This window comes from Eretmochelys imbricata, chromosome 11, assembly GCF_965152235.1.
Source record: "Eretmochelys imbricata isolate rEreImb1 chromosome 11, rEreImb1.hap1, whole genome shotgun sequence".
Classification (NCBI taxonomy): Eukaryota; Metazoa; Chordata; order Testudines; family Cheloniidae; genus Eretmochelys; species Eretmochelys imbricata.
This window is the reverse complement of record NC_135582.1, coordinates 19,190,903-19,204,868: the sequence shown is the minus strand read 5'-3', so window position 1 is coordinate 19,204,868 and position 13,966 is coordinate 19,190,903. Positions and strand designations below refer to the sequence as shown.

Genomic DNA, 13,966 nt, shown 5'->3' with positions numbered 1-13,966 from the left:
TGCCACTTGCAGGCTTGATGTCTGTCCCCCTTCAGCAGACAGATATGAGGGAGAAGCCTACTCCCCCATCATGCACACAACTTCAAGCAGCTTGAGACCCTATTGATAATATGTCCTGCCCAGTCTGTGGCAGTAAGAGTTTCTGAGTTTCCTAAGGAATCTGTTGCCTCTTCCTTTTTGTCTTGGGCCAGCTGGGCCACAACACTGGTTTCCTCTCCTTTTTACAAGAAAATTGTCCACTCCTCACCAAACTTCACCCCAAACATATATACCAGTTCAGGGCATATTTCATAGCCCCAGGACCACTGGGCTAGCTACATCAGTTATGAAAGAAAAAAAAATTGCTTGAACCCCAGCACCTCTTTCATTACAAATTTAAGCACTGCTTAACAGCCCCTTCCCAGAAAGCTGCACTGCAGTTTGGGCCATGTAGGTCTGTGTTAAGGCAGGACCACAGGCTAATCCATTGGCCTTGCAGGCAGCTGGCCTCCAGATTTGCTAGAGCCAGCTCACGTTTTACTAAAGCTTTCATAATTGTTAGTGCTATTCTGAATTTATTTCCATCATGTTTATTCTCCAAGTCTTCCTTTTTCTAACCATTTCCATTTCACTTCTTTCCAGATAGTTACCAGATAAAAACTTAGCAGTGAAGGGGGCTTCGTAAATTTCTTCTTATATACTCTCTATGATCTCTCTACCAGTTTAAAAATATAGCCCATCAACCTTCCATAATCTCCTATTAGCATACTAATAGGCCAGTTTTGTTTGATGTCATAATTCCTGATCTTTCCATCACCCAAAGTCATATGAATAATAGAGAAAGCTGCATGCTGCATAGAAACACTGTCAAGATGCTGTACTAAAGTGTCATTCACATTGCTGATTGTGAAGATGCAGTACAAACACAAAGCACAGATTAGTAATTTTCTTAGAAATTACTATGTACGTGTAACATTTTGCATAGTTCACACTTCAGGAAGGCTTGCTCGGGGGTAATTTACATGATTTCTCAAAAATCTGTGCACTATACTACATAGCAGAAAGAGAAAAAACATCTTTTTGTGCTGGCCCTGTAATCTGAAATGAAACACAGTAGGTGAAGGATCCCACACATTCAAAAGGAATTTCTTGTTCGTACACCAAAGCCCATTTTGGTAAACTGTACAATGATCAGAGTTTTGCGTGTAGATGTGAAAACAGTGGATATTTCTAAAACGAGACAGTGCCTAATAAGTGGCACAATAATTTCAGACAGATTGAGAATGTGTCCATTCATATTTAAAACACACTCCTACAGGAGGACAGCACAATAACATGTTACAAAGTGGGGAGCAGTTTATTGACAGAGTATTGTTATTCTTTATTTCCATAATAGTGGCACCTACATGCCATAAATCAGGGATCAAGTTCTTTTTGTGCTAGGAGTTATTACATACAGAATAATGTAATAATCATTATTTCATTAACTGACAGTTTACTTTGTTAAAGTGACTTCAAATTAAGTGATGTTTACAATAATTAAACTAAATGCAATTTAGTTTTTTACTCCATCTCTGTGAATCTACTTTATAGCTAGTTTTTCACTGTGGAAGTTTGTATTAGGAACTACTTTCTTCTCCAGGGAGAAGCACTGATATTTATTTTTAGTAGACAAAAACAGGTTAATGATTCACAATTTGAGGACCTAAAATTGTTGGCAAAATAGTGTAAAGACATGTAGGATTTCACTTCCCAGAGTGCACATTTTCAAAAACAAATACACGGCAAATGGGTGAGGGTATGATCTGAGTTTCATAGCAATTTTCTCACCAGAAAAACATTTAATGCAAAACACAAGCTTGTAAATTGCTATTTGTTAGCACTGTCTCTCGAAGATTGGTAGCTCACTCATTGAATTACATGCTTCTGCAGAAACGACCCCCTTCTTTTATCAGGTTGGAAATCATTAACTCACACACTTCAGTCCCCCTTACAAAGGAAGTTTTCACTTTTTTAGGGAGGGGATGGTTAGGAGAAACAAAAGGAGCTATAGATATAAAACAGCTATGTGAATACTGGCTTCAGCAGCCTGCAGCGAAACACATTTCAATGCCATAGATCCCATTAGGATCTCCAAGTATCCCACATAGGCTATATGTGCAACAGGGCTTCAGTGCCATCCATCCCATTAACTATGTTACCAGCATCCACACTTCCCACTTTGCCTCTGCATGTCTAATGCATCCAGTGCTACCATCCCATTAACTAGTATACCAGCTCTCAAACTTCTCATATAGCCTTCAAGTTGATGATACAAACTAAAAACGGTTGTAAATGTATGTGAATTTCTATGCCATAGACTTAGCCTCAACAGTTGGAGAGGCAGCAAACTCATTGTAGCTGTACTGTGTTTATTCAGAGGGGATCTCTAGCCAACCTCTGCCTCTCCCAGGTCAAAATGTGCTCTCCAACAAAATGTATCTGTATCTGTCTGTCATCTTACCTTCTGGCAATTTAGGACCAAATTTTCCAAAGAGCTCAGTTCCCATCTAGGAATCTAAATGAAGTGGTCAGTTTGTGGCAGCTGCCTGGTGCTGAACACTTTTGAAAATCTGGCCCATAATCTATGGTTGTATATTTTTTTATAGGGAACTTGTCAAAATATGTCCAGTCCCTGGAAAGCCTGGATTTTAATCACACAGTGGTATCACTAAGGTGAGCTGGACTTCCTGCACTAGTGAAAACTGTTCATGCGAAAAATGTTTGGCAGGATCAGGCCCTCAAATGTTATCATTTGACCTTGGGAAAACTACCATAATATATCTAAATAAAGAAATTCACACTCATTTCACAAGTCTAGCAACTGGTCTACTGTGCACCTGAAAGACCACAGAATACATTAGAGTAATGTTTCATTTTTAATTTTGATTCTCATCCATTGCTTTTAAGGTCATGTGTGACAGGCGTCTAATGAGAGGACGTGAGTGTATCACAGACACATCTGAAAAGCTGTTTGTTTTGTTACACATATAATAGAGATTGTTAGTGAAAAATTTACCTGCCTGAATAATGTATTATGCCAGAATGGTAGTCACGCCACACTTAAATCTGGGTTCTTGTTTTTCACTTAAAATGGGGGGTTCAACCTCTGGAGGGTTTTTTTTTTGTTTGTTTGCTTGTGTTTTAAACAGAGTATCCAGCCCCAATTTTCAGGATATAATATGCTTGAATTTTCAAGTAAATCTGTTAATTAATTCCCAAATTCTAATAAGCTAAAATTTAGCTTTTAAAAAGTTCAGTGAGTCTCATGATGTTTCTGGCCCCTCTAAATAAAAAAAACTAGAGACTATCTAAAATCAGTAATTTGCACATAGTGAATGTGTCTCTCTGAACTAATCATTTTATTAACTAACAAAAAGATTACTGTTATCTGTCATAACTGAATACTCTTATGCTCAAATAAATTTTTGAGTCTCTAAGGTGCCACCAGTACTCCTGTTCTTTTTGCTGATAAAGAGTAACACGGCTGCTACTCTGAAATCATGCACCTTTGTTAGCTAATGGAGACCACCACTTATATTAGCCATATGTATTCTCAGACATGGTGTGAAGAAACCCTTGTGAACAGTAGTACAACACTAACTTTTGTCAGATGCCCTAGTAATACTCCCTGCATCCGAAACTGGAGGCTAACACAGAGCCTACACAATGGCCATTGTTAGGATAGGGGGGCTTCTACTGCTTTGAGAAGACCTTTGACAAAGTTCCACATATATGTCACATAAGGACCTCAGTGTGGCTTAGGTGCTCTGTTGTTGCCAAAATATATAAAATATTACACACACAATACTCACCCACCACAAAGAATAAACTGAACCAATGTTTCCAAAATAATTAATATTTATTATAATCCAGTATAGAATAGATTCTGCTGTTGTGAATAAATTACCTTAATTGAAACCTATGGGATTACTCGTGAAAGTAATTTACCTGCATAGGTGTTGGCAGTATTAGATCACTGTAAAACAAGCATGTTCTTACTTTATTGTGCCTCTACGTTTTTGTTTGTCCTTGCCTATTCCATCATTGCCAAATCTGGTGATTTATTGTAAACCTCAGAATATTTTGTTTTTCTTAAATTTCTACCCAAAATCTGAGGGTTTTTTTAAGCTTCTAGCCCTCATGTTTACAGAGAAAAGCTGGGAAACGTGAGCCAGAATTTTTAAAAAAATCTCATGCTTTTTCAAGTCAATCTCCTTAATTTTAGGGGTGCTGACTCATCAATTTGGAGATCTTGTGGGCAGCAATCCTGCCATGCTGACACTGTTTCATATCACTTCCATCTATTTTCTAGCCCTTATCCCCACTGCACGCTCCACAAAATGTGTACTACTCTGAGTCTGGGCTAGGGCTGAAAACCAGCTGTGGGGAAGAGAGGGTTGGGTCCAGTGCTTAATTTGTGCCAGGGCTGAGCCTCAGCACCTCTAGGTTTGGCAGTTCATAACCCGGCACCTCTGGGCTTGCCAGGTCAGTTGTGAAACTAAAAAAACTGCTTGATCCCCACACTTATTTCATTACAAATTAAGCACTGGTTTGGGCCACTTTGAGGAGCGTCCTTCCCTCCTCTGGGTCTCCTCCGGCATGCCCCCCAGGCCATCCAGCACAGTGCCCTTGTTATGAGAGCGAGCCAGGGCCCCATGGCGCAGCACAGGGTACTGGCTGAGAGGGGCTACCAGCCTGCTTCCCCCCTCCCCAACGCCGGCTACCACAGCTCCAGTCTGGCGGTGGAGAGCAGACTCTCCGCAGGAAGGCGGAGGTGCAAGAGCAAAGCCCTGGCTGTCGGGGCACCCGGCGCCCCGCGGGAACGGCCGCAGGACAAGAGGCAGGGCAGGCTGGCAGAGCCTCCCCTCCCCGCATGGGTAGCCCGCGCCACCCCCGGACCCGCAGGCAGCGGCTGGGGCTGGGGCAGCCGCACATGCTCACTGGCGGACGGGGCATATGCGGCGGACACCCCCCACCGGGGAGGAGCCACAGGCAGGCTGCCACCGAGCGCGGGGGGTGGGGGGGGGAGGAGGAGGAGCGGGGGGATTATAAGAGTCCGGGGCGCGCCCGAGGGACTCCGGATTTTATGCGGCGCGGCTGCAAGTTGCGGAGCGCAGCGAGACTCGTGGGCAGCTCGGAGGCAAGGAGCGGCGGGGATGGCGGACGCCGCGGACACCCTGGACGTAAGTGCGGCGGAGCTGGGGGGAGGAAGGCGGGCACCGGGCGCGGGCGGGAGCCTGCCCCCAGCACTTGCCGCGGCGCGGGAGCTGTTTGCCCCGGGGCCGCCGCCAGGAGCCCGCACACGCACCCCTGTGCCAGCTGTTCGCCAACAGAAGTGCTCTGAGACCTGGGGCCACTTGCGGGTGGCAGGCGCGTCCGCTCTGCGCGGCTGGAGACGGGGGCGCAAGGGGCGAGGCGGCGGCTCCCTTCGCCCGACGGGGTCCGATGTGCACTTCGCCTCTCTTCTCCCTCCTTCACAGCGCGCGCCGGGGAGGCGCCCGGAGACCGACTTGCAGGGCGGGCGGAGAGACCTGCGCTGGGTCCCGCACTCAGGCTCTGAGCCCCCTTAAAACTCGGCGGGGTTTGCAGAGGGTGAAAGGGCGGGGTTTGGTCCCCAGCCTCTTGCTCCGCTTGCGGCCCCTTAGGCGTTTTAAAGCGGAGCTGTCAGACTTGCAGAGAACGATGAATTTCGAACACTTTCCTTCGGTCCTTGCTGCCTTCTCTCCCAGTGTTAATGACAAGGGCTGTCCGTGCTGGCTTGAGCGCGCTGTTACCATGTCAGATTTCGGGCGGATGGTGCCGCCGTGATGAGTTTGCTAAAAAAGAAAAAGTTGGATCCACTTGGAGCAAGCCTATTTGTTGCAGCCAGCCCCGAAATTCCAGTGTCTAAACACAGAACGAGTCAAATTGCTCCTAGGGTGCCCAAAGTGCTGGATACAGGTTTTGCAGCACTGGATTGTTGTTGTTGGCTCTACTGTTTTTTCAGTTTAGTCAGTGGAATTTTGGGGCCAGCTACCAGATTTGGGGATTTGCAGTGCTTTCGAGCCAGGATGTATCAGCCGCCTGATATCTTGGAGATGTGGTGGTGGACTATGAGTACCCACACTTTCGCTCCTTATGATCTCCTAGGATGCATAAACCCTATGCAAATATTATATGTATATAAATAAAGAGTAATTGCATCAGAGTGGTCATTCCTTCCAGCCTGTATTGCTTTGCCAGATTGGTGCTTAGCCGTTGGTGGTTTCCTGATGCACTTGCATGCCTGATGCCTCCACTGTTTCGCTTCCTTTTTTCACTAGCAGGCATAATTCAACACCAGCTCGGCTCCAACAATCCCTCTTAGTCCCATGGGCCCCTGCAACTACAGCAGAGGGAGGGAAAGATGTTTGCTCATGGTGACCTTTCTAAGGGTTGTGGATCTCCTCTAGTTAAGAGGTCACCTCTTCTGAGGAACTGTCAGTTGCTCCTCTGCAGGGAACCCTCACTATTATTGTTTTCTCTCGATAGCATTAGCTGAATTAGGGGGAGATCTGGGGAAGCCGTGTTACTGGTTAGAGGATGCTTATTTATGGACCTCTACACTTCTGTAGTAAGAATTAAAATGAAACTGTTCTTATGAGTGATATTCTTGGGAGAGCTATCCTACAGTAGCAGGGGATGGGCTAGACGATGCAATAGACCTTTTCCATTGGTAAGGTGAATCTGCTAAAAACATGATACAATAAGTGTACTGAAACCAGGGTAACATTTCAGAGAGTGGCAATTATCCTTTGCGCCCTCTCCCCACACACAAACATTGTTCCCAAGGTTCATGTTTCCCAAGGGGAAAATGAAGTAGAAGTGATCAAAAATTTTAAATATTGTTTTGATAATTAAGTTTAACGTAAACTTCATTTTACTATGTTTTTTTTTATTAGTATTTGGATGGCTTTTCCTGTCCCCTGACCATACCTTCTTAGGAGGCTCTTTAGACATTAATGTGAAAATATCTGTACATAGCGAAAAGTCTTAGCAGAGGTGGAGTTGAGGTCTAACAGCTTTTCTTTCATTTTATTGTAGCTGTATTCTGGGTTCACCATTGAATTTCCTGATAATGGCACTGATGAGCTTGGTTCTGGCCGTGACTACGGGGACTTCAAAGAGCCATGCTTTGGGCATGAAAATGCTAATTTCAACCGTATCTTTTTGCCAGTCATCTACTCCATCATCTTCCTGACCGGAATCATTGGCAACGGATTGGTTATCGTTGTCATGGGCTACCAGAAGAAATTAAGAAGCATGACCGACAAATACAGGTTGCACCTTTCAGTGGCTGACCTCCTGTTTGTCATCACTTTGCCATTCTGGTCTGTGGATGCAGCTATAAGCTGGTACTTCGGGAACTTTCTGTGCAAGACAGTCCATGTCATTTACACTGTCAACCTATACAGCAGTGTCCTGATTTTGGCCTTCATAAGTTTAGATCGTTACCTGGCGATAGTCCATGCTACCAATAGCCAGAGACCAAGAAAGCTGTTAGCTGAAAAGGTAGTGTACATAGGCGTATGGCTACCAGCCATGCTTTTGACAGTGCCTGATATAATCTTTGCCAGTACCAGTGAAGTAGATGGAAGGTATGTATGTGATCGCGTCTACCCTCATGACAACTGGCTGATTTCATTCAGATTTCAGCATATTTTGGTAGGATTTGTGTTGCCTGGTCTAATAATCCTGATTTGCTACTGTATTATAATTTCTAAGCTGTCACACTCCAAGGGTCACCAGAAGCGCAAAGCATTGAAGACTACAGTCATTCTCATCCTTGCCTTTTTTGCCTGCTGGCTGCCTTACTACATTGGCATCAGCACAGACACCTTCATCCTGCTTGGAGTCATCAGGCATGACTGCAGCTTTGAGACGATAGTACACAAATGGATCTCTATTACAGAAGCCATAGCATTTTTCCACTGTTGCCTGAATCCGATTCTTTATGCCTTCTTGGGTGCCAAATTCAAAACATCAGCACAAAATGCCTTGACATCAGTTAGCAGAGGATCGAGCCTTAAGATCCTTTCCAAAGGTAAACGTGGGGGACATTCTTCTGTTTCTACAGAGTCAGAGTCTTCAAGTTTTCATTCCAGCTAACACAGTCTCCTTCTCATCATTTTGTAATAAAGAACATTTTTTTTAAGAAGTTACACAAGATTTCAGAAAAAACAAGACTGACCATAATGTACAGTTTTATTTACGGTTGGAATTTTATATTTTCTTTTAGTTTCTGTGAAGTTCAATTGATTTATTTATATAAACACTTTCTTGTTGATGGCAAAGTGTCTAGGCAGGACCTGTGGACAAGTGGTTAGTTCATGAAGTTTTAGTGCTTGTCTGGTTGTATAGATACGTGAACTAAACACTTTTAGAGTGTAGAAAGTGACTGTTTAAAATTTAGAAAATGTTTTTCTGTTGTTTGTATGTAAATGTTCCAAATGTGTTCCTGTTAAAAATTCTTTTGATTGATATTCAAGAATTCCCCCACACCCCCCAAGCTGTTTGGTTTACAATAGTTTAATTCTGCTGTAGACAATGTCACTTATAACCAAAGCCTCTTCTGTCAAATGTTAGATTTTTTTTTTTCCAATTCTCAGTAATGGATTGGTTTGCAAAACTCTGCTGTGTAAGGTTGTTAATAAAAGTACATGATAAAAACTATTTTGGTATGTTCTTCAGGTCTTAATTCCATATACTTTATTTTTCTTACCACTTTGAGTTGCAGTTATTAATGTTCAATCTTTGAAACCAACATAACTCATCTAGGGGAAAACAAGAGGTTTCATATATATTGCTTGTCCAGTGATGAAACAAACTATAGTTATCAATACAGACAACTGAACAGCTTAGGGCATTTATTTTGTACCAATTTGTTAATGCTTTTTCCATTAAAACACACACTTAGTGTAGCCAACATTGTATTTACAATAGCTTATCCCCACTTCAGTTAAACTGTTAATGGCTATTTGGGGGAAAAAAAAAAAAGCAGCTTCCTTTATTGTAATATACTACACCCAGAAAGTCCATTTAACCACCTTAACAGGTGCTATCAGCCTCTTAAGGAAAATCAAAAACATCCACATTAGAATGAGATTCTAACTGCTCATGGTAAGTATGCAACTTCCATAAAGTGCTGTTTTTCCAGGTGCTGTCTGATATCTGCATGTAACAAATCAGATTGGCAGTGTGTAGATATTTTGAAAGGAGATTTTACACTTAATGTAATTATATGCAATCCAAGTTAAACTCCCACTCTGTATAATACACATCAGAAAAAATTGAAATCATGTTTGTAAGTACTACTAGAATATAATCTAATACAAATTCGCGTGAGCCTTTTGCGATATCCTGACAAATAGATGATTTCCTGTCTTTTAAAATTGTTTTACATGTGCTTCCCCTATAAGTGTATTATATTTATATTTGTATTGCCTAAGGCAACATTGGGGTCTGATCCTGCTGACACTGACATCAATGGTGATAGATTAGGCCCATGGTTTGCAAGTCAAAAGGTGACAAATGCTCCAATTTAGAATGCCACTTAAGCACATGCTTAACTTTAAGCAGGTGAGTAGATGGATTGAAGTTAAGCATGTACTTTACTAAATCAGGGCCCTGCCACCCATTCCAAAAAGTACAGATCTACTTGAACAGGAACAGTCCTCCCAAATGGAGGACAGACATGTCCCTCCTCTTTCACCTGTTCATAACACTTCAAAAACCCTTCCTGATGTCCTCATAAAGTCAAATCCTACACTTCTGCAATAAGCAGTAGGGTTTTTTAACTGGCAGTTCCATAAGCCAACAATAGTCAAAGTAACTGAACCAAAATCCTTTCCTCTAATAGACATTTTATTCCAGCTGGAAACAAAGGTGGTATGCTGTTTCCTTTGTGAAAAGTGTTTTCCCCCCACAGAGATTTCTCCATTGAGCTGCCCACATCCTGGTACAAATCCCAAGCAAAGTCAATAGTTCGTTTGCCATGCAGTGAAGTAACTTATTGTTACTGAACTCATGTATAAACCATGTTACTGAGACAAGGTTTCTTAAAAGGTCAGTAATGTGGTTTCATTTCTATAGTGTTCAAATTAAAAAAGTATCACATGCATGTTGCTGCTAAGCTTAATTAACATATTTCTGAGGACTGTATAACTTAACATTTATTCTGTTTAAAATTTCAAAACCTGTAGTTGGGCAATTTACATTTTTTGTCCGAGGGGAAAAAAAAATACTATTTTTTTTTAGATATCCAGGCAAAGTAGAAACTCTTATAATCAGTGTTACAATTCTATTTCCTTATGCTAGTTATTACTGCGTATTAAAACTGAATTCAAAAGTAGTAAATAATAGATACTCAGCCAAGAAGGAAAGCACTGAGTATAATTTTTGTGTTCCCACTTGAACAGAAGACATTGTCAAGTGCTTTTTACATCACTAACAATCGTACGTTTGTTGTTTTGATCTTTTTAAAAGATATACTGTTCGTATTAGCCACACAGCTCTCTTAACTGAAGCAGATACTGGCATTTCAGCAAAACCCATTGAGTCAGAATGTGTTCCCACATGGGCGAGTATCCTAATGCTTTTATGGGGTTGCAGTGGTGTAAATGAGGGCAGAATTTGTAAAATGTGTTAAAAATCTGAGTGATCATTTTTATGTATTTCTATTTCCTTGTTCTTTATTATTTAGGATACTTGCATGAATACAGGATCTTTGTGTCAGAGTTCATCTGTTTATTCCCCACCTGAAGTCATGTAATCCTCAGTGACATCAGCTCGGGAATTAGCAGCAGGAACAGATGAATTCTTGAGAAACAAAAGATCCTGTTTTCATCCAATTGCCCTGCATAACAGAAAATACAAGGGAAGCAAAATGAAGGGAAAAGATATGGGGGCAGAACTTCCTAAATAGAATATTAGTTTCTTGCTTTTTAAGTTTTCTGTGAAGAACCAGTTACTCATTGATTTTGACTCATTTGTTTCCACCCCTATCCAATTACTCAGTCTCCTTCAGTTCCAATTACAAAAGACTTACTGGCTATCAACCTTCTGCTGCTTAGTTGTTGAGGAAATGTTTGTAGCACTCTTAACATTAATTTAAGTCATTCCCATTACACTTTGCAATCAGTCAACCTTTACTTTAGGCAGAGAATCAGTGGAAGAGAATGTGTAAGAAAACCAATAGTGCATGCTACCAGTGAAGATCTTTGAAAGGAGACCTTTAAAAACAAAACACAGGAAATGTTTGTGTGGAAAATAGGCTAGTGAATTAAAACATCAGAGGCCAACTCCAACAGTCTTTCGGGATTTATTACACAAAACTACCTCAATGGGATCTGAGAGAGTAATCCTTGCAGGACCATGTCCTCAACATTTAGTAAGAGTTGTAAGATCTTTTGGGATTTGGCTCCAGAAAAGAAAACAAGGAAAAAATAGAACACATTTTTAAAGAAGTAAATTACACAACTTGAAATATTACTGAGATTTATGGAGACATTTGTGAATTAAATTCAAATCTGTCATGAGGAAACTCAGTAAAAAATTATGGACCCAATTATTTTCTGTTACACTACTACACTACACTCTGCAGATTTGCAGTTGTGTAAACAAAAAGCAGAATTTGCCTCATTTTAATTTGTTTTCACTATCTTTAAATACATCATAAAACTGAGGGCCTGACTTTGCTCTTATATCAGTGTAAATCAGGAGCAATTTCACTTTAAGTCAATGGATTTACCCAGTGTAAAACTGGTGTTAGAGGTGAATCAGATCCTCAGGTTCCAGTCCACACATTGGAATAATCTCTGGGCAAATCAAACCCACACATCAGAATTTCAGAAATACAAACTTCAGTCTCTTTCCAAATTAGTCATGCTTTAGTAAGCAGAATAATCAGTTAATTTGTTTAATTTTCAAGACACCCATAATGCCTAGTCACACCACTTCACAATATATAATAAAACAATAGCTATGTCTATCCTCTCCTAAAAACATCAGACAAGGCACAGCAAATGCAGCCCACATATAACCTCTGGTTACAACCTAGTTCATGTATGTTTACTTGTGCTAAAGTGATATACAGGGCTAAAAGATCTATAATATATTCACCGAGGCCCAAATGCTCTCTTTCTGTGCAAAAGTGCTCAGAGAGGAATAGAGTAATACATACTCAAACACCTCAGCTGTACTTGAATTGCAGTTTGCAAACTCTCCTTCCCTGGTCTGGGGGACTGTCAGGGTTTGAAAGAGAGCAGAAGCAGCTGAGTAGAGGGAGTCATCTGGATTGCCCTGCAAACTTGTGCCTCAGCTATGGCAGGACCAGTAGCCATACTCCCCAGCAATATTCTGTCATTCTGAGGGGTTTTGGGAGTGCACACTGAAGGGTTAAGGCTACCTTGGGAAACATTAACTCTCCACAAATTTTCCTATGGCTTTAATTTGAGGACCTCAACACACTTTAAAAATATTAGGTAATGCTCCCAATGTCCCACTGAGGTAGGTAAGTACTATACCTTTTTATAAATTGGTAAAGTGAGGCCAAGAGGTTCAGATCCTGATTTTCAGAAGTACTGAGTGCCTATAGCTCCCATTGACTCCCTTTTTTAGCACGTCTGAAAAATCAGGCCCTAAGCAACTTGTCCAGGGTGACACAGTGAGCCACTAGCAAAGTCTGAATTAAAATACAATCATTTAACTACTGCTGTGATGGGAGCATTATAAATGCTAAAGATTAGTTCAGCAGATACCTCTATCCCCTGGACCATGCTAGGCAGAACTAAGTTCAGAGTAATTGTCTGTTTTCCTTCACTCTGCTGCCCCAATTGGGAGCACAGTCAGAATACTGTGTTGTTGGAGAAGGCATTACACAACAATCCGTTACATTTTATATTCTCTCTCCTATGCTGGCCAAATCAGATGGCACGGACTCGACACTTCAGAGCTCAGTTCTGAACTTGGGTGGTTCAGAGGTCATAAACCGAAGTTCCAGGATGCAATAAGCAGGTAAAGGAAAGCTCTCTTATTTTTCCTTGGCTAGTCTCACTGCACAGATCTTTTAGAGTGGGTTCTACATCCAAGCTTATGTATAAATCAGAACAAAATCACCAGGAAAATATAAAGGAAATTACAATAAACCATGTAGCCATTTACACAAATGCTGAAAGGTTTATCTTGTGATGGTGGAGCTCAAATTGGACAATGAACAAAATGGCCCGCTCTACACATTCAGTTGAAAAGGCCATTTTTTATATTGTTTGGGAAAGGAAATAGCATGATGAGGAAGCATTTCCTTGATCCAGAATGCCCCAAAGTCCCCTAACAATGGTGCATTCTCATATAATGCAGAGTGATGAAACTTGGGAAATACTTAAGCAGATAGGGCCTTATTAGTTTTGCTCAAAGGATGCCACTCCCTCACTTCATGTTTTGAAAGCTCTACACATTAGGTTCCTCCTTGTCGTTAAAACATAAACACAACTGCCGGTCACAAGTAAGTAGCACCGTAAGAGATGACTAAAATAATTGATTATGAAGAGTCTACAACATTTAGAATTTCAGAAAATGTTTTCTCTCAATTATACAAAATATATTGTCTTTTTAATTTTTTCTCCCAATATATATAATCTTTAACGTGCCTAGGGTTCATTAAGCTTTTCATACCTACTGTAGTGCAGTCAACGAAGTTCTGATTCTGCTGCCACTCTGGTACTGATGCAGGGCAGAGTTACATGGTAGAAACCAACAAATCCAGTCCGAATGGAGGCTGGCTCACATGTACATAATTGTGAGCACTTTCACGTGTGGATCCAAGAAATAAAATCCTGGTTCAATTGAAGTCATTGGCAAAACTCCCATTGATTTCAATGGAGTGAGGATTTCACCCAAGGTTGTGTTGCAGGTCGGATAGGAGGACAGA

General features: G+C 41.4%; 1 protein-coding gene across 1 annotated transcript; it reads left to right on the top strand.

Annotated features, from left to right (window-relative positions):
* The first annotated feature begins 5,104 nt into the window (after positions 1-5,104).
* CXCR4 (C-X-C motif chemokine receptor 4) lies at positions 5,105-8,712 on the top strand. The gene is made up of 2 exons (XM_077829814.1): positions 5,105-5,204; positions 7,084-8,712. The coding sequence occupies exons 1-2, from the start codon at positions 5,178-5,180 to the stop codon at positions 8,146-8,148; spliced, it is 1,092 nt and encodes a 363-aa protein (XP_077685940.1). The 5' UTR covers positions 5,105-5,177; the 3' UTR covers positions 8,149-8,712.
* The last annotated feature ends 5,254 nt before the right edge of the window (positions 8,713-13,966 follow it).

Excerpts from the sequence above, each read along its gene's own strand:
- CXCR4 (XM_077829814.1), top strand. The coding sequence starts at position 5,178 with ATGGCGGACGCCGCGGACACCCTGGAC. Across the intron at positions 5,205-7,083 it reads ACGCCGCGGACACCCTGGAC|CTGTATTCTGGGTTCACCAT; the intron begins GTAAGTGCGGCG and ends ATTTTATTGTAG.